General features: G+C 39.2%; 1 protein-coding gene across 2 annotated transcripts in view; it reads left to right on the top strand.

Moving 5' to 3' along the window:
* LOC126470497 (exopolyphosphatase PRUNE1-like) overlaps positions 1–20424 on the top strand; it is a 1085806-nt gene that overhangs the window by 590945 nt on the left and 474437 nt on the right. Inside the window, exons 5-6 of one of the 2 annotated variants that reach the window (XM_050098370.1) lie at positions 10852–11004; positions 18989–19293. In XM_050098370.1, the coding sequence (XP_049954327.1) occupies positions 10852–11004; positions 18989–19171 (336 nt within the window). In that variant the 3' untranslated portion in view covers positions 19172–19293. Of the gene's footprint in view, positions 1–10851; positions 11005–18988; positions 19294–20424 lie in introns of those variants that run through there. The other variant, XM_050098372.1, reaches the window with a different exon arrangement.

Raw genomic sequence — 20424 nt, 5'->3', positions numbered from 1 at the left:
GTACATATGCCTACACTGAAAAATGGGAAAATGGTATAGAAAGGACATTTAACTTTACGCATCTCTTAATATAACTGTACTCTAGACAACTACTTTTTAGATTGGCATTCCATGTACTCAAAAAAATGTGACTTCCCCATGACAACATTGCTAGTTTTCTTAATCTAAAAGTCTCTCACTTCCAAAATGGCATACATTTGAATCAAAATTTTGAGTAACTGTTTGAATCAAAATAATGAATTTTACTGTGTCTTTGTTAGTAAAATGCTTTATGTGCACATTAGCCAACAATTGACACTTGATTAAATACCCTTTCTTTACTACAGTTTTTTTGACATTTTATTACCTATACAGAACATTCAATACTACTTTTATTAATATTTTCATAAATTAGTGGTACAACATTGGTAAAATTTAGAATTCTGTTCATGACATCTGAAACTTTACATAAACTGTCAGCTATTGCCAACCCTTCAACATTGAAAATTATACTTGTGATTTCATCCAACCAAAGTTCAACTTGTTAATTGATTCCTCAATCACTTCTTACTGAAATGACATAATAATAAATGAAACGCATTATATTGCTTATGTCCTCCAGGATTAGAACATAAGTACCATAGCACATTTAATATAGTAAAACTTCAGCTTTTATGATGGAAACATTTTCAGCTTCCATTAAATCAACATTTTTAGTCAAAGTTTCAATACATTTATCTAGTCTGTTCATTATTCTATTCATCCGAGTGTTAAATTGCTTGTGCCCTGCTTCAACTGTGGATTTCAGTTGGTTAAGTACCTCTCTTGTTTTCAGGATCTGAATACTTTTGTTTAAGAGGTCAGTTTTTAATTCAATGATTAAAGTATCAATTCTACCATCCAGATCATTACTTAGCTCATTTTTTAACTTTTCATGTAAGAAAAGAAAATGTACAGATTCAAGTTCAGAACTACTCACATGACGACAACACACAAATATATCATGAAGTACAAATTTTCATAATAAAGTTGAATAACTAGCTGAAATTTATGGGAAAATGAAATAAAAGTGAAAATAAAGTTGTCACACAAGTAAACAAATAAATGAAACAGCAAATGCACACAACATGAAAGTGGAATACATGACTGTGGTATCAAATATGCCAGCTGATCTGGTAGTACAGTATATATTACCCCAGTCTCCCATGTTACAAAATGTATATGCAGAGCAACATTGTGGGAGGTGTGAAGGACCTGCTGTGGTTTGAAAGCCATGTTAGAATGCTGCTGTGAAGGCAAAGAGAGCTTCACTGCATATTTACATAGGCCAAAGCCTCACAGACAAGCAAAAAGTAAAGGAATCCAGATTAGTGTAAGGAGAGCCATATGTGATGTGTTCAGTGAATTCGAAAGTAAAATTCTGTTTACCAGCCTGACAGAAAATCCTAAGAAGTTGAACGATTCTAACCAAATGATGCAGACACACTCTGACCCTAATGGCACTGAAACAGAGGATGGCACAGAAACGGCAGAAATACTTAAGGTCTTTTTCCAAAACTGTATCACTGAGATAGATCGCTCTGTAGTTCCACATTCAAATCATCATATGAATGACAAAATCAGTTATCAAAATAAGTGAGTGTGGGATAGAAAAGCAACTGGAATCCCTCAACAGAGAAAAGGCCATTAGACCTGATAGGATACCAGTATGATTCTAAATACAGTATGCAAAAGAACTTGCTCCTCTTCTTTCAACAGTGTACCATAAGTCTCTGGAGGAACAAAGCATTCATAATTATTGAAAAAAAAAAAAAGAAAAAGAAAAAAGCACAGATCATTCCCATTTTCATGAAGGCTCATAGAAAAGATATACAAAATTTTAGGCCTGTATCTATAATGCTGGTCTGTTGTAGAATTTGGGGATATGCTTTGTGCCCCTGTATTACGACATTTCTGGAGACTGAAAATCTCATGTGTTGGAATCAACATGAGTTCTGGAAACAATGATCATCTACATCTACATTTATACTCCGCAAGCCACCCAACAGTGTGTGACGGAGGGCACTTTACGTGCCACTGTCATTACCTCCCTTTTCTGTTCCAGTCGCATATGGTTCGGGGGAAGAACGACTGTCTGAAAGCCTCTGTGCGTGCTCAAATCTCTCTAATTTTACATTCGTGATCTCGGGAGGTATAAGTAGGGGGAAGCACTATATACGATACCTCATCCAGAAACGCACCCTCTCGAAACCTGGCGAGCAAGCTACACCACGATGCAGAGCGCCTCTCTTGCAGAGTCTGCCACTTGAGTTTGCTAAACATCTCTGTAACGCTATCACGGTTACAAAATAACCCTGTGACGAAACGCACCGCTCTTCTTTGGATCTTCTCTATCTCCTCTGTCAACCTGATCTGGTATGGATCCCACACTGATGAGCAATACTCAAGTATAGGTCAAACAAGTGTTTTCTAAGGACTCTCCCAATGAATCTCAACCTGGTACCTGCCTTACCAACAATTAATTTTATATGATCATTCCACTTCAAATCGTTCCGCACGCCCCAGATATTTTACAGAAGTAACAGCTACCAGTGTTTGTTCCACTATCATATAATCATACAATAAAGGATCCTTCTTTCTATGTATTCGCAATACATTACATTTGTCTATGTTAAGGGTCATTTGCCACTCCCTGCACCAAGTGCCTGTCCGCTGTAGATCTTCCTGCATTTTGCTACAATTTTCTAATGCTGCAACTTCTCTGTATACTACAGCATCATCCGCAAAAAGCCGCATGGAACTTCTGACACTATCTACTAGGTCATTTATATATATTGTGAAAAGCAATGGTCCCATAACACTCCCCTGTGGCATGCCAGAGGTTACTTTAACATCTGTAGACGTCTCTTTTCATGTGAAACCCAGCTCACTCTGTTTGTCCATGAAATCTAGAAAGCAGTAGATACTGGTGCCCAGGTTGATGCCTTGTCTCTTGACTTCTACAAAGCATTTGATACAATTCTGCACTGACACCTAATGAACAAAACATGAGCATATGTTCTGTCATATCAGCCTTTTGACTGGATTGAAGAGTTTCTAGCAAACAGAACACAAAGTGTGATTCTCAACTAAGAGAAATCCTCAGATCCAAAATTTACTTTGGGTTTACCACAAGCAAGTGTTATTGGACCATTTCTTTTCCCTGTGTACACAAATGGCAATGTGGATGACCAGAAGTTCCATGAAGCTTTTTGCAGCTGATGCTGTTGTATACAGTAAACTCACAGCGCTATAAATGTGTAATAAAACGCATAAAGATCTCCAGAGGATCAACATATGGTGCAGGGATTAACAATTGATCCTCAGCTTGAACAAATGTAACTTACTGCACATAAATTGGGAGAATGACCTATAATTGTATGCCTACATGATTGCAGAACAATCACTGGAAATAGTCAAACTCATAAAATGTCTAGAAGTATGCGTATGGAGTGGTTTAAAGTGTGAACCACCACATAAAACTAATTGTATGTAAGGTAGATAATAGACTGAGATTCATTGAAAGAATCCTCAGGAAATGTAGTCCACCCCCACAGAAGGTAGTTTATAAAATTCTCATTTGACCAATACTTGAATATTTTTCATTAGTGTGGGATCTGTACTAGATAGGGTTCATATAGTAAATAGAGAAGATCTGAAGGAAATCTGTGCTCTAGTACATGCAAAAGCATCAGATAGATGCTTTGCCAACTCCAGTGGTAGACACTACAAGAGAGGCATTCTGTATCTTATTGTCATTTACTGTTAAATTTCTGAGAGAGTACATTTCTAGAAGAGTCAACCAATACATGGCTCCTCCCAAGTATATCTAACAAAAAGACAATGAAAGTGAAATTAGAGAGATTCAAGCTCAGGTGGAGACTTACCGGCAATCGTTGTTCCTGTGAACCATTCATGACTGGAAAAGGAATATGAAGAAGTAACAGTGGTACACAAAACATCCTCCACCACACACCATAAGTTGCTTTGCAGAGTATAAATATAGATGTAATGCTATGGAGGGAAACATAATCATTTAAAATATAATATCTACTATTATACAAGATGAATATTTGGAGTGATGGTAAGAAATACCATTGGGCTCAAGGGCAACACCAAGTGCTCTAAATTGTGGTTATACTGAACAGTTCAGTTGTGGATCAAATGTGTGACTTTGGTGATGTGGACTATGTCAAGAATTTCAAAGTCAGTATGTTGAGTTAAAGAGTTTAACTATCAAATACTCCTTCAGTCACAACAATGATTACCATATCAGATCAGTTGTAGCTTTCCTGTAATGCATTTTTGTGCATTTACATCAGCATTAGAGTTACAAGTAGTGCTAGGAATTCTCTCAGATAATGGTTTGTTCCTGGATCTGTAGCTTTACTGAATATGTTGTCTAGTAAACATATCTAGAACTTCATCTGCAGGTACCTTGTTCATAATGCTGGACTGGCTAGCCAGCACTATGAACTTAGAAATTGGATAGAAACTATTTGAAATCCTGCTCCTCAGGGGTCTTCAAATCCATTTTGATTCAATATCAAGAATGTAGAGGCTGCTATTGCAATACAAGTCCTTTTCTCCAAATATTGATTTTTGAAATACAACAATGTTTCAGTACTCATGTTGATCACATCACAACTCAGTCTGTGACATTCTCATTGAGCATTGTTGTATTGGAATGGGGGTTGAAGGGGTGGGGGGATTCTTAAATAAACCTTGCAGTGCCATGTGAGGGTAAAGTTTTATTTTGGTGGTTTGTCACTGCCTTCCTTGGACCTATTAAGAAGTGGTGAGTGTGTGTTTGTAGTAGATGGATGAACATGATGAATGCTAGTTCAGTGCTTCCATGATATTGTGCTTTTATTGTGGATGGGTGTAATATTAAAAATGGAGAGAATGAAACCCAATACCAGTATGTGACTTAGTCGTCTCAAATAGTGCCAAGGGGGACTGCTCAGCTTAACATCCCCCATCTTGTAGACACATCACAAACAAGATAACATGAACTCACTCCTGGCGATACTACAGAGTGGTTTAGAGTTTAATATAGGACACTGATACACAGTCTAGTCATTTAAGACTTGATGCTACTTACTTTCCTTCTTTTGCCCACCAAGTGCTGGCATTGAAAATGAATTTCACCATCAGGATTAGAAAGTTAAATCTTGATCAACTACTCCATTCTACTCTGCATTAAGAATCATAGCTTTAGAGAGCAATGTTGCTTACATTTAAACTAATTTTCACTTATTTCTTATGATTACTTCATTATACAGGGTGCTTCAGGAGGAATGGTCAATATTTAGGGATATGAGAGGAATGATCACTCTAAGCAAAAAAGTCAAGTAAACCTGGCTCTAAAATGCGTATCATAAGAGCTGTGAACACTCATTTTCCTTCGCTACTGTGAAACATATCTCTTCTATTGACTAGGTGCTTATAGTTCTTAAGGTATGCATTTTGGAGTGCATATTTACTTGAAAACTTTTTCTTGTCTTGGTCCATACTACCTCTTCCTAAAATATGGAAAGCAAAAAGCTAGCAGTAGAAGAGATTTGTTTCACATTATCAAAGATGAATTAGTGCTCATTGTTCTTAAGGTATGCTGTTTAGAGCCAATGTTTGCTGGACTTTTTTGCTTTGAGTGATTCTTCCTGTCACATCCTTGAATATTGACAATTCCTCTTGGGACACACTGTATCTTTATAGTACCACATTATAAGGATCCATTCTTCCAGAGTTAGTTTTAGCCCTGTATTCTCACAATTAATATTAATAAGAGACCTCCAAAACTGTAGTTACATACCTTTATTATGTCATGACTGGTGTCTTTTGAAGGAAAATGATCAGGTTACCTGCAGCTGACCAAAATAAAAACTATGATTACAGCTACAGTAACTTCTACATCCACATCTACCTCAGGGCCTGCTCCAAAGATTTTGCTGCTCTGTGCAAAAATTTTAATCCCCTGTCCACTGCACCATCTTGTATTTTCAGACATATTCAACCTTTTTCAATGTCATTTATCCATGACATCTTATTTTCACATATAACCTCTACTTGTATGTATTTTTGATGTGAATGCATCTTGAAAAACCAGAGCCAGGTATTGGACACCAATCAGCAAAACTGAAGTGAAACGTTTACAGTGTATTACATTTTGAGCTATAACGCTAAATTAATTGCCAACCGAAGTTAAGTTATGTCACTCACAGAGTCCATAACTAAAATCTGTTCAGTTTTTCTCATTCCCTGTGTAGAGAGGAGCATGTAGTGCACTGAATATTGCATTGTCAGCTATATCATCGAAGCTTCTGCTATACAAAGTGGAAGGTCATAGGACAGTGAGTGACTTTCAGATACATGCTTTATTTATCAGAAAAAGAAAACAGTGGATAACTTGCCAGTGCCTATTTAGTGTCTACACAGTACTTAAAGGATAAATGGCTTTGACTGGATATCGAGAAGGTGTGCTTTCTGACATGTCATAACCAGTTTTAAAAGCACTTTTATTTATTGTTGTGAATGGTAACAGCTAAATCCTAAATAAAGTTGTTGAAATTCAAGCAGTGTGAAATATGACAATGCTGGAGAAACAGTTCATGCATTCCAGTTTTGTTGCTTCAGCTCCAGAATATGGTTTGACAGTTTTTTTTTCCATTTGATCTTAACATTACTACCTATTGACAACAGTTTCAACACTGAGAAGGAAAAGAGAATGAGGGAAAACTTTAAAAAAGTTATGTACAAAGCAGAAAAAATTAATTTAGAGGTGTGTGGCAAGAAGATGATGATTGTAAATGGTGTTAATGGCAAATTCAAAGGAGAGGGAGTTGTGGGGATATTATACCATGCACCTTTCCACATGTAAATACTACTTAATCACAATTTCTGGATTCAAAAGTCTATGGTATGTGACTCATAGTGCTTGTTTTACTTATTCCTTATTTGTTTATTACGAAGTGTTCTTGTTAGTGATACTGCTATAGGTTAAAGGCTGCTGTGTAGGAACTTTCAGGCCATTATATGGTGGCATTTTTCTTTGTTTCTGTATTATAAAGTTTGTCGCTGCTGTAGGGGCTCCCAAGCTGGCACTGATACTTTTCAAGTGTTGTGCAGGCAAATGGTAGAAACTGAGTTGGCAACACTGCTAGATTCACTATTTTGAAAGATGCATCCAAGATGACCAACTCCAACACTTCATTTTTCATCTGTCTGACAATACTGAAGACAATTTCCAGTAATACCATAGCTTTTATTAATATTTGTAATTCTAACTTATTCACACACTTGTTCATTTATACAAAACTTTCATTACCATCTTAATTTAATCCTGTTGGAAGTATATTAAAATTTAAGATTTTGCTGACCCCAAAAAACTCTGCAGTGAATTGTGGCATAGTTGTTCCCCTCCCCTCCCCTCCTGTGATCTACATACATGCTCTGCAAGAAGGTACCATGTGCAACTACTGTTCATTTCCTTTCCTGTTCTACTCGCAGAGAGAGTGAGGGGAAAACCACTGTCTACATGCCTCCATATGTGCCCTAATTTCTCTTATCTTTGTGGTCCGTACGTGAAATGTGCAATTATGGCCACAGAATCACCCTGCAGTCAGCTTCAAATGCCATTTCTCTAAATTTTCTCAAAAGGCTTTCTTGAAAAGACAGTTGCCTACCCTCAAGGGATTCTAATTTGAATTCTTGAAGCATCTCTGTACTATTTGGATGTTGATTGAACCTACTGGTAACAAATCTAGCAGCCCACCCCTTAGTTTTTTCAACCTCTTTCTTTAATCCAACCTTATGGGGATCCCAAACAAACAAGCATTTCTCAAGAATGGGTTACACTAGTTTTTTTATATGTGATCATCTCCTTAACAGACAAACTACACTTTCGTAAAATTCTCTCAATAAACCTAAGTTGACATTTTGCCCTCCATGTTTGGGCAGTCACTGTGGTGTAGTCCTTACATGCTCATTACATTTCAGATTGTTTTGCAACATTTCTCTTATCTTTGTGGCCCGTACGTGAAATGTGCAATTGTGGCCACAGAATCACCCTGCAGTCAGCTTCAAATGCCAGTTCTCTAAATTTTCTCAAAACGCTTTCTTGAAAAGACAGTTGCCTTCCCTCAAGGGATTCTAATTTGAATTCTTGAAGCATCTCTGTAATATTTGCATGTTGATTGAACCTACTGGTAACAAATCTAGCAGCCCACCCCTTAGTTTTTTCAACCTCTTTCTTTAATCCAACCTTGTGGGGTTCCCAAACAAACAAGCATTTCTCAAGAATGGGCTACACTAGTTTTTTTATATGTGATCATCTCCTTAACAGACAAACTACACTTTTGTAAAATTCTCTCAATAAACCTAAGTTGACGTTTTGCCCCCCATGTTTGGGCAGTCACTGTGGTGTAGTCCTTACATGCTCATTACATTTCAGATTGTTTTGCAACATTATGCCTAGATATTTAATTGACATGACTGCATCAGGCAGGGCACAACTAATGCTGTACTCAAGCATTATGAGATTGTTTTTCCCAATCATTTGCATCAACTTACATTTTTCTATATGTAGAGCTACCTTTCATTCATCACACCAGCTAGAAATTTTGTCTAAGTCATCCTGTATTTCCCTACAGTCACTCAACAGCAACACCTTCCTGTACATCACAACATCATCAGGAAACTGCTGCACCTTGCAGCTCACCCTGTTTGTCAGATCATTTATGTATACAGAGAATAGTAACAATCCTACCATACTTCCCTGGGGTACTTTTGACTTTACCCTTGTCTCTGAAGAACACTCATCATTGAGGACAATGTACTGATTCTATTACTTAAGAAGTCTTCAAGACACTCGCATGTCTGGGAACCTATTCCGTATGCTTATACCTACATTAACAGTCTGCAGTTGTGCACAGTGTCAAACGCTTTTTGAAAATCTGTGAATATGGAATATGCCTGTTGAACTTCATCCACGGTTTGCAGGACATCATGTGAGAAAAGGGCAAGCTGAGTTTTGCACAAGCAATGCTTTCTAAAACGTTGCTGATTTGTAGACAGACTCTTTTCTATATCAAGGACATTTACTACATTGAAGCTGGGAATATATTCAAGAATTCTGCAGCAAACCAATGTCAAGGATAATGGTCTGTAATTTTGTTTGTCTGTTCTATTGCCATTCTTATATACGGGAGGCTTTATCATTTTTTCCGTAGCTTGGGTCTTTGTGCTGGGTGAGAGATTCACAAGAAATGCGAGCTAAGGAGCTAAGTAAGGGCCAATGCTGTAGAGTACTCTTTGTAAAGCTGAATTGGGATGCAATCCAAACCTAGTGACTTATTTGCTTTCAGCTCTTTCAATTGCTTGTGTGCACCAGGAATGCCTATTACCATGTCTTTCATATGGGAGTCTGTACAATGGTCAAATGACAGCATGTTTGTATGATTGTCCTGTGTGAACAATTTCTTAAACTCAAATTTTAAACTTTCGCTTTTCTTTTGCTATCTTCTATTGGTGTTAAGGTGTGGTCTGGTTTTCATGGAGGGTCTTGCACTCCTTGTGGTTTTGTGTGGCACTATCACAGCACAGGCCTACATTGATGTTTTAAGCACCTTCACGCTTCTCACTGTTGAAGGGCAGTTTTGCATCTTTCAACACAATTGCGCACCTGTTCGTAATGAACGGCTTGTGTAGAAGTGGTTACATGACAATAACATCTCTGTAATGGCCTGGCCTGCACAGAGTCCTGACCTGAATCCTATAGAATGCCTGTGGGATGTTTTGGAACGCCCACTTCAGGCCAGGCCTCACCGTCTGACATTGATACCTCTCCTCAGTGTAGCACTCCATGAAGAATGGGCTGCAATCCCCCAAGAAACCTTCCAGCACCTGATTGAACGTATACCTGTGAGAGTGGAAGCTGTCATCAAGGCTAGGGGTGGACCAACAACATATTGGATTTCAGCATTATCGATGGAGGGCGCCTCAAATTTGTAAGTCATTTTCAGCCAGGTGTCCAGGTACTTTTCATCACATAATGTGTGGAAAGAAATGTGGCTCTCCTTCCACTATTAAAACAGTTCTGATATGTAGCTACATTTTGTATGCAGCAATGTATGACCAAACATAAATTGGCCATTGACTACAGTTTTTACTGTAACTTCTATGACATATGTGTGGTAAGTTACTTAATTTTGAATCACCACAATAACTGTGAGCAATAACAAAAAGAGAGCCAGTTTATTATCAAGCTGCAATGTAAGAGTTTAAGACACAAGGGAATCATTTTTTAGTGAAGAGATCCCAAACATCCAGAGACAGTGCTTCTTATTTTTTTTATTCAAAAAGTTAAAGATTTGCTGAGAAATTAACAACAGGGACAGGTACAGCTTTGCATGTTTTTCATAAATAATTTTTTTTAGAGAGACAGCAGATGACTCAATGTTTGGCTCTCCACATTCTGTTCTGGAAGCTACCCAGGATTGCAGGATTCTGTGTCTTGCCACAGTATGCCTCCCATTGCAGGAACATTCTGTTTGTGTGTCCCCAGGCTTAAGGCACTGTTCTAGTACAGCGCTGCTGGTAGAGTGTGTGCAGTATCTACTCTGATTCAAATATAAGTGAACCACTTCATTGACTTAGAGCTTATCTTACCATCACATATTTGCCACCAGAGGCATCAAATAACAGGTCTACATAGCTTAACTTTCCATTTCTTTGTTTATTGATACTAATGCTCTTCATTGTGTATAATATGAATACAAAATTTTAAGTATGTTATTTGTGTTTTTATACTTATTAAATTTTATTTTACTACAGGAATTTTTGAAATTACATACTATTGAGGAACTGCAGAAGTTCACAAAAGATTTTGAATATAAAGGCATTATCTTAATAGGAGTAACATTTTCAAATGGCAGATATGCACAAGACATAGCAGTATTCTCAACAGACAAATATTTCTTGGACTTGGTATGTAATTTTGAAAACCTTTCTTTCTATGTTTATCTAATTATTGGAGATGTCCTCATTCCATTTCCCTCCTCTGAAAATGGGAAACTTCTAAGGAGATAAATATACTTATGTTGTGTTCCATAGAAAGCAAGTAAATATTTTGAAGCACTGTACTACTAACAAGTTAGCTACACGGTAAAATGTTTCAACACACATGTTACATTGATAACTTCTTGTCTTTTTTTATTTAAAACAAATAATATATTGCTGAGCAAAGGTGTGTAATAGTAGTTATGCACGATGAGGAATATTTTTAAAAAGTCATAAATATTATTATACATTGCCTGAAAAAGAAAGTGAAGCACTTATAAATGGAAGAGGAAACAAAATAAAATTTCACAGTTTGAGAGGGTATGTTATGTTATTCCAGTGATTGTAACATTGAGTCCAATTTACAAAGAAGTTGGCAGTATGAGTCACTTATCAGTGTGATGTTGTACCCCTCTGGCTTGGATTCATGCACTGATTTGGCTAAATACTAGCACTGGGATGGAGTTCACATCTGAGCTGGTCTAACATAGATACTATCAGGGACAGAGCTGGGGACCTTTCTGGCCACAGGAGTACTTCAGCATCATGCAGACAGTTCATAGATGCACATGTCATGTGTGGATGAGCAATGTTGTGTTGAAAAATGGCACCATGATACTGTTGCATGGGACATTACACATTAGGATGCGGGATGTCCATGACTATCCATTGTGCCATCAGAGTTCCCTCAGTCACTACCCGCTGATAACCTCACTGTTGAGCGTGTGGTAACACCAACCAACCAACCAACATATCAGTCACTGCCAGCCATGACCTGAAGTCATACCCAACGGCTGTCCTCACCATGGTGCCAGGAGTAACAGTGAAGTGCCTCCCCAAAACACTGGAAGAATGTGACCTCTTCCCAGGTCACTTCCATACTCACTGATGTTGATCATTTGGGGTAGTGCAAAACAGTGATTAATCACTCAACGCAATGTAATGCCATTCGTCAGTAGTCCATGCTTCCCGGTCATGGCACCACTCCAAATGCAGCTGTTTGTGCTGACATGTTAATTGTGCAGGAGGCTCATAAGATGAAGTGTCACAGGAAGCTATCCATGGGAGTGTTTTTATTCCATGACAGTACCCCAGCTCATTCTCCACAGGACACAGTCACACGTGATACTCCTTTCGACTGTCCAATTTTGACTGCTGACCGCTTTCTGTAGTCTCTTAGCCTGGCCTCCAGTTACTTCTTCCTCTTTCCTCAGACCCAGGAACCATTGTGTGGCAGGCATTTCCAAACTGACTTATGAGATGGAATGTTTCCTGAAAAACTAAAATGCAGACTTTGACAACCAAGGTCTATGCCAAGTCGTGTATAGTAGGGAAAAATGTTGTCAACTTGCTACTAGAATCAAGTCCAAATTTGAAAGTAAAGTCGCCAGTGAAGTACCGCACTTATCATTGAAAACACTTTCATTACAAGCATCGTTGTACAGCCAGAACAGAATAGAAATGCCTCCTGAATGTAGGGTACTGCTGTTTATACAAACACTGAATATTCCAGAATATCGAGCATAAGAAATTTGAAGAACTTTCCAGAAATGATAGATACTAGATAACAAATAACTGCTGCTTGTTGCGTTTGAAATGGCAACCTGTAGCACACCAGCCAGTAACACTAACATTTGTGCCACAGTGTGTGCAGGACAGCTCACAGCATTGCTCCCTCTCCTGGAGAAACAGTGACCAGCTGTTGTAGAAGTTCTCCTGGAGTTGACTACAGCATTCTGGATCTAGATCTTGTCAACAGTCCTCTGTATGACTGCACTGGCAGATCCTCACATTCTGGTCATGTGCACTATGACAAGCAACAAAGGTAGCATCTGCCATCAGAGTTTTGCTGTCATCAATCAGATCTTCAGTTTTCTTGAATGAGAAGCCTCCATCATTGATTTGTGCTTCAGGACTGTATTAGGGCTTCATACAGAGGACGTGGATGATATGTGCTTTGGCTTCTTTATGAAGACTGATAATGACATCACAGGTAACATTTGACAAACGATGATGTATATGCTATGGCCCAAAGTAGCACTTTAGTAACTTTCCTAATAGTCCCATTTTCCACCCAGGTGTAAAAATCAACACCAAGCCTCCTGGGCCATATCTCAGTGGCCAGTGCTTGGCATTATAGTGCTCTTGATCTTTCTGCTGGATGGCCAGGATCCATATGTGACTCAGCTGTCTTGCTCCTTCAGTCCTGGTGATAAGGTGTTACATGTAGCCATCATGAGTGTGGTCTAGTTGAAATGGGAACAGTGTATCCATTGTCATTTTGGATTTGCGACTACAGAGCAGAAATAACTGTGTGAAGACCGTAGTGTCATGTCTTGCTTCATTGTGCAGTATGCGAAAGTCATGATGGGCAGTACTGTATTCCAGTCGTTCTGTTCGACTTCAGTGTACATCGAGAACATATCTGCCAATGTCTTATTAAAGTGTTTTGTCAGATGATTCATCTGTGGATGGAAAGCAGTTGTCATCCTGTGGGTAATTCCCCTACATGAAATTATAAGGTTCAGTCAAATGAAAACAAGACAGATAGAAAAAAGTAAGTAAACTCTTTATTACTTCAAAATTTATCACCATAACTGTTAAGATATTCATCCCCTGTGAAACAAGATGGTCAATGTCTTTATGGAAAAGTGTTCCAGGTTGCGTATGGAACTGTGATTGGATCAAGGTGTGCACCTCTTCATCTGAAGCAAATCGAAAACCATTAATGCTGTTCATCGGAGCTCCAAAAATATGGGAATCACATGGGGAGAAATTGATACTATTTGAAGGATGTGCATGGGCCTCCCCAGCGAAACTTCTGTAGCATACTCGAAATAACCTTGGCAACATGTGGGTAGGGCAACATATTGCTAAGGTTGTTTCAAGTACACTGCAGAAGTTTCACTGGGAAGCCCCTACCTGTCCTCCATACAGTCCCAACCTCTTCTCATGTGATTTCCATATTTTTGCAGCCCTGAAGAAAGACACTGGCAGTCAGCCCACATGTAGCCTAGGTTGTTTCAAATATGTTGCAGAAGTTTTGGTGAGAAGCCCTTACACATCCCCCAGACAGTCCCGATCTCTCCCCATGTGATTTCCATATTTCTGGAGTTCTGAAGGAAGTCATTACTGGCTGTTGATTTGCTTCAGATGAAGAGGTGCACACCTGGGTACAAGATTCCATGGGCAACCAAAAACATTTTTCCATGAAGGCACTGACCATCTTGTGTCACAGTGGGAAAAATACATTAACAGTTTTGGGGATTACTTTTGGAATGCTAAACAGTTTATGTACCTTTTTCCATCTGTCTCATTTTCATTTGATGCCTCTTATAAATATCTTCATCTACATCTATATACATACTCCACAATCCACCATATGGTGCGTGGTGGAGGGTACCTCGTACCACAACTAGCATATTCTCTCCCTGTTCCACTCCCAAACAGAACGAGGGAAAAATGACCGCCTATATGCCTCTGTACAAGTCCTACTCTCTCTTATCTTATCTTGGTGGTCTTACTGCGAAATGTAAGTTGGCAGCAGTAAAATTGTACTGCAGTCAGCCTCAAATGCTGGTTCTCTAAATTTCCTCAGTATCGAAAAATGACCGCCTATATGCCGCTGTACAAGCCCTACTCTCTCTTATCTTATCTTGGTAGTCTTACTGTGAAATGTAAGTTGGCAGCAGTAAAATTGTACTGCAGTCAGCCTCAAATGCTGGTTCTCTAAATTTCCTCAGTATCGATTCACGAAAAGAATGCCTCCTTTCCTCTAGAGACTCCCACCCGAGTACCTGAAGCATTTCCGTAACACTCACATGATGATCAAACCTACCAGTAACAAATCTAGCAGCCCTCCTCTGAATTGCTTCTATGTCCTCCCTCAGTCCGACCTGATAGGGATCCCAAACGCTCGAGCAGTACTCAAGAATAGGTCTTATTAGTGTTTTATAAGTGGTCTCCTTTACAGATGAATCACATCTTCCCAAAATTCTATCAATGAACCAAAGACGACTATCCGCCTTCCCCACAACTGCCATTACATGTTTGTCCCACTTCATATCATTCTGCAATGTTACGCCCAAATATTTAATCAACGTGACTGTGTCAAGCGCTACACTACTAATGGAGTATTCAAACATTACAGGATTCTTTTTCCTATTCATCTGCATTAATTTACATTTATCCATATTTAGAGTTAGCTGCCATTCTTTACACCAATCACAAATCCTGTCCAAGTCATCTTGTATCCTCCTACAGTCACTCAACAACGACACCTTTCCATACACCACAGCATCATCAGCAAACAGCCGCACATTGCCATCCACCCTATCCAAAAGATCATTTATGTAGATAGAAAACCACAGCAGACCTACCACACTTCCCTGGGGCACTCCAGATGATACCCTCACCTCCGATGAACACTCACCATCGAGGACAACGTACTGTATTCTATTACTTAAGAAGTCTGTAAAACCTCATTGGAATCCCATCAGGACCCGGTGGTTTATTTATTTTCAACCCATTCAGCTGCTTCACAACCCCAGGGATGTCTATCACTATGTCCTCCATACGGGAATCTGTACGAGACTCAAACGGCAGTATGTTTGTACGATCCTCCTGCATTAAAGATTTCTCAAATGCTAAATTTAAAATTTCAGCTTCCGTTTTGCTGTCTTCCATTGCCAGACCAGACTGATCAGTGAGTGACTGGATGGAAGCCTTCGACCCGCTTGCCGATTTTACGTAAGACCAGAATTTCCTCGGTTTTCAGCAAGATCTTTTGCTAAGGTATGATGGTGGTAGTGGTTGAATGCTTCGCGCATCGCTCTTTTTACAGCAGCAAGAAGCTCTACTAACTTTTACCTGTCCTCATTCTCCTGATCTTTCTTGTACCGCGAGTGCAACTGCCTTTGCTTCCTGAGCATTCTCCGAATTGCGCTGTTAAACCACGGTGGGTCTTTTCCGTCCGTAACCCACTTTTTCGGCATGTACTTGTCCAATGCGTGATTTACAATGTGTTTAAAATTTGCCCATAATTCTTCCACGTCCATCGTACCGGAAGTAAATGAAGTCAATTCACTTACTAAGTGGGATGCTAACAACTGCTTATCTGCTCTTTCTAGTAAGAATACTCTCCTAGCCTTCTTGACCGACTTTTTAACTTTCGTAACCATAGTCGTAATGACAACATCATGATCACTAATCCCTGTCTCAACACTGACACCATTGATGAAGTCTGGTCTGTTCGTGGGTACCAGATCTAAAATATTTCCATTACGCATTTGCTGTCGATTTAGCTGCTCAAGACAGTTTTCAGATAATGTGTTCAAAAGTAATTCACATGAAGGCTTGTCTGTATGACCTGTAAAGAATCCATAGACATCCCAGTCTATACTAGGTAGGTTGAAGTCACCTCCGACTAATATAGCATGATCCGGGTACTTCTGCGATACAGAATGTAGACTCCCTTTTAGTAATTCTAGAATTCTCACTGTGGAACCTGGTGGCCAGTAATAACACCCCACAATTAACTTTATCTCCCCTAGCTCTGTTAAACGTGTCCAGATAACTTTGCAATCACACTCTACTTTGACCTCAGTAGACACAATATTCTTGTCAACTGCAATGAAGACACCACCTCCTATGGTGTCTAATCTGTCTTTCCGATACGCGTTCCAACCCTCACTAAATATTTCAGAACTTCCTATCTCAGGGTTCAGCCAGGTCTCAGTCCCGAGAATAATTTGCGCACCACACGCTTCCTGGAGGGAAGTAAATTGAGGAACTTTATTCCGAACACTCTGAAAATTTACTGCTAATATCTTGATAGCTGAAGTGTCTTTACACTGAGCGCATCCTGATTTCCCTGCCTGCACGTCGACTGGTGAGTGTTCATCAGGACACCTCGCACTACTGCCTAGCCTAAAAAACCCCCATGTGCATGCCACAAGTACTCTGCTACCTGAGTAGCCTCTTCTTTTGTGTAGTGCACCCCTGACCTATCTAGGGGCATCCTACAATTCCCCACCCAATAGCGCAAGTCTAGATATCTACAGCCAAGACCATCACAGAGTCGACGAAGCCTCTGGTTGAGACCCTCCACTCGGCTCCAAACCAAAGGACCCCGATCAACTCTGGGAACGATGCTGCAAATAGAGAGCTGTGCTTGCACCCCACGTGCAAGGCCAGCGGTCTTCACCAAATCCACCAGCCACCTGTACGAACTGAGGATCGCCTCAGAACCCAAGCGACAGGCATCATTGGTGCCGACGTGAGCAACTACTTGCAGATGACTGCACTCTGTACGCTTGATAGCCGCAGGCAAGGCCACCTACACATCTCGGATGAGGCCCCTCGGCAGACAAACCGAGTGCATGTTGGATTTCTTTCCAGCTCTGTACGCTATTTCCCTAAGGGGCTCCATCACCTGCCTAATGTTGGAGCTCCCAATAACCAGCAAGCCTTTGCCCCCCGCGTGCCTGTTCAGGCCCTGCTGAAGGAGCGGCCACTTGCCCACTGACTGACTGGTAATTGAGTTCAAACTGGTGATATGCAGCATGCCCATGTACAACACTAACTGCTATGCCACACTGCATGTAGCCCAACTCACAGCGATTTGTGACAATGAAGAGTGAATGTGTAGAGGTGGGAAAGCAGAATCACATTCAGGTGAATGTGCGGGTACTCTGATTGTTTGAGAAGGATGTAACAGCTGCTGCTAGACATCACACTCCCAGTACCTCTGTATGGAGAAATGATCCTTTACACAAAGATTGCTTTGTGATTTCTCCAAATTTAATGTTACACCATTCATTTAGGAGTGTATTCATTTGCACCATCAGATAGTTGTTTGTTAAACTACTATCGCCAACAGATCCTCATTATGGGAGCAGTTTTGCTGGACATTTATTATAAGAGTGTTATTTGTGCATTATCATTATCAGCAGTTCCATATCCAGTTTAAGAAAATATCTTGTGTTTAGCTACATGTAATGCCTTTAGATTCTCAGAACCTGAACAAGCCAATCCACCATTGAAAATGTTGAGTGATGTGTATCACAAATTTTGAGCTGTTGTTGTACCCAGATTACATGGGAGCAAAAACATTCAAAACTGAAATTTTTCAGCTCTTGGCAGTGCGTTGTTTGTCCTCCAACAAACACATTTTATACCATAGGAAACAATATGAAATCGAGATTAGACCACTTGAGGCACTAGGATTGTACACTGTAACATTAGGCCCATTTCTCTCATAATTAAGAAAGCCAGTGGGACTGTGCAGTTGTCTGATGGAGGAAGTTTTATGATCCTGTTGATGCTTGACAAAATGTTTATCCACAACCGCCACAGCAACTTACATTTAACAGCAGCCATTTGTAAGGGCAAGGTCAACAAAGTTTTCAGCACCCAGTGTACAGTGAACTGCAACAGACTCATGTGATATCTGTAAAGACTATATGTTAATTTGAGTCATACCAAGATGGCAAATGCTGTTTGGAATTTATGCATAAGCTCTCAGCATTGTATAACAAATGATGTGACTGATGACCACAGCAGTTGAGTCCCATAGTGCTCAGAGCCTCAACAAATTATGTAAGGAACTTCTTTTGTATACAGTGTAAAACTGAAATGGAAATTTCTGTTGTTTATTATTACTATTAGAAAACACACTGTCAGGCTATTTTGGACTGTTGAAATAGTAATATTTGCATCCTCATTTTGCAGTACCTTCACATCAGTGTATATTTAAATGAATTACATGTAAAAATTACCATAGAGGGTAGGAAAAATTGGAATACTGCTTATATGAAATTCAGTTTACACTGTATTTCCTTCTCATTATAACTCTACATTATTATCGAGGAATTATTGTTATTCATAATTATTGTTTCTATTTGTATGCCAGATGACAGATACATTGGTTACCTCAAGAGACCCTGACCTCCAGCTGAACGAAGTGACAGTCTACGCTAACATGGAGTATATAAAAGTCTTCACACAACAAAATTTTAAAGCAACTAGGAAACAAATTCTGCCCATTGTGAGGGAATTTATGAGACATTTCCTAAGTCCTCCAACAGAAGGTTGAGTCTCGTGCCTCCATTATAGGCAGGGATGTGTGTGTTTCATTTTGTTTTTCCATTTAAGAACAGATATGTTGATTTTCTTTTAGTATTGCTACTAATGCATGTCAAATTAGTAATATTGTAGAGAGACATTGAAAGAAAGAATTGTACTGTAATTTGTATCCTTATGTACCTTAAGTGTTTTTCTTTTTCAGTGTTGTATTGTGTTAATGTAGTGTTACCTTGACTCTCATCTCTCTATGAACAAGCCTTTTTAAAAATTTTCATTGACTATAGCATCAGTGCCTTTGTGATCCCTTAGTTTGCTATTATTACACAACATATATAACACAGGTACAGTAAATATTATCTATGACTGCATAATATTGCAGTGCTAATATGAATTATGTGATAACCAAATGCATTAGTTTTAAGAACTCCTGTCTGGACATTCTTCAATGGTTTAGAAATAATTGGCTGATAGAATGTTTTTAACTTGCTCTTGAAGTTCACTGTAATACACAGAATATATTTAAAATTCTGTGTTAGATTGTTAAATACATATGTCCCAATTTATGTGATATTATGTACTAATATTGTAACTTTGAAGACTTTGTAGAAAGTGTATTTGGCTGTAAGATTGTGAAAATACTTTGTACTATGCTTTTACAAGAGAAACACTGCATTACTGAGTGTATGTATTGTTATTGTCTGATAGTGTTCAAAATACCAAGCTTTCTAAAGAGTTCTCTGCAGGGTGTCATGAGACTATTCACAGGTTCAGTTCTCATAGCATTCTTCCCTTTTCAGTAAATTTTACTTCTGTTAGTTGCAATCTCTCTTTCTCCCTCTCTCTCTCTCTCTACCTCCCTCCTATTCTCCCCCTCTCTCCACCTCCCTCTACCCTTACCATCCCCTTCCCCCACACCCTCCCACCCCAGGACAGTTTGCATACATGTATGCTGAATGATCCATCTTCCTTGTTTCATCACCTACATCTGTAATCACGCAGCTGAACTGCATTGAGTCTAGGGTGTGTTTTTTTCCAATTCAGGTTGTGATTTGTCCGTAGTCCTAATAAGAGAATTCCATCTACTGCCCGTATTTTGTTGTTTGAGTGGACTACAACTAGGTGGTGCATTTTTGTGCACATATAGATCATGTTTTGTATTTTAATTGAATCTTTTTTTATTTAGTATACAATGCATATTCCATCAAATCTGACCCACTCGCTGAGTAAATATAAAGCAAGGATTGCGTACAAAAAGAAGATAAC

The sequence above is a fragment of the Schistocerca serialis genome, chromosome 3 (assembly GCF_023864345.2).
Source record: "Schistocerca serialis cubense isolate TAMUIC-IGC-003099 chromosome 3, iqSchSeri2.2, whole genome shotgun sequence".
Classification (NCBI taxonomy): Eukaryota; Metazoa; Arthropoda; class Insecta; order Orthoptera; family Acrididae; genus Schistocerca; species Schistocerca serialis.
The sequence above is the reverse complement of the archived record's forward strand: the minus strand, read 5'-3'. Positions and strand labels throughout refer to the sequence as shown.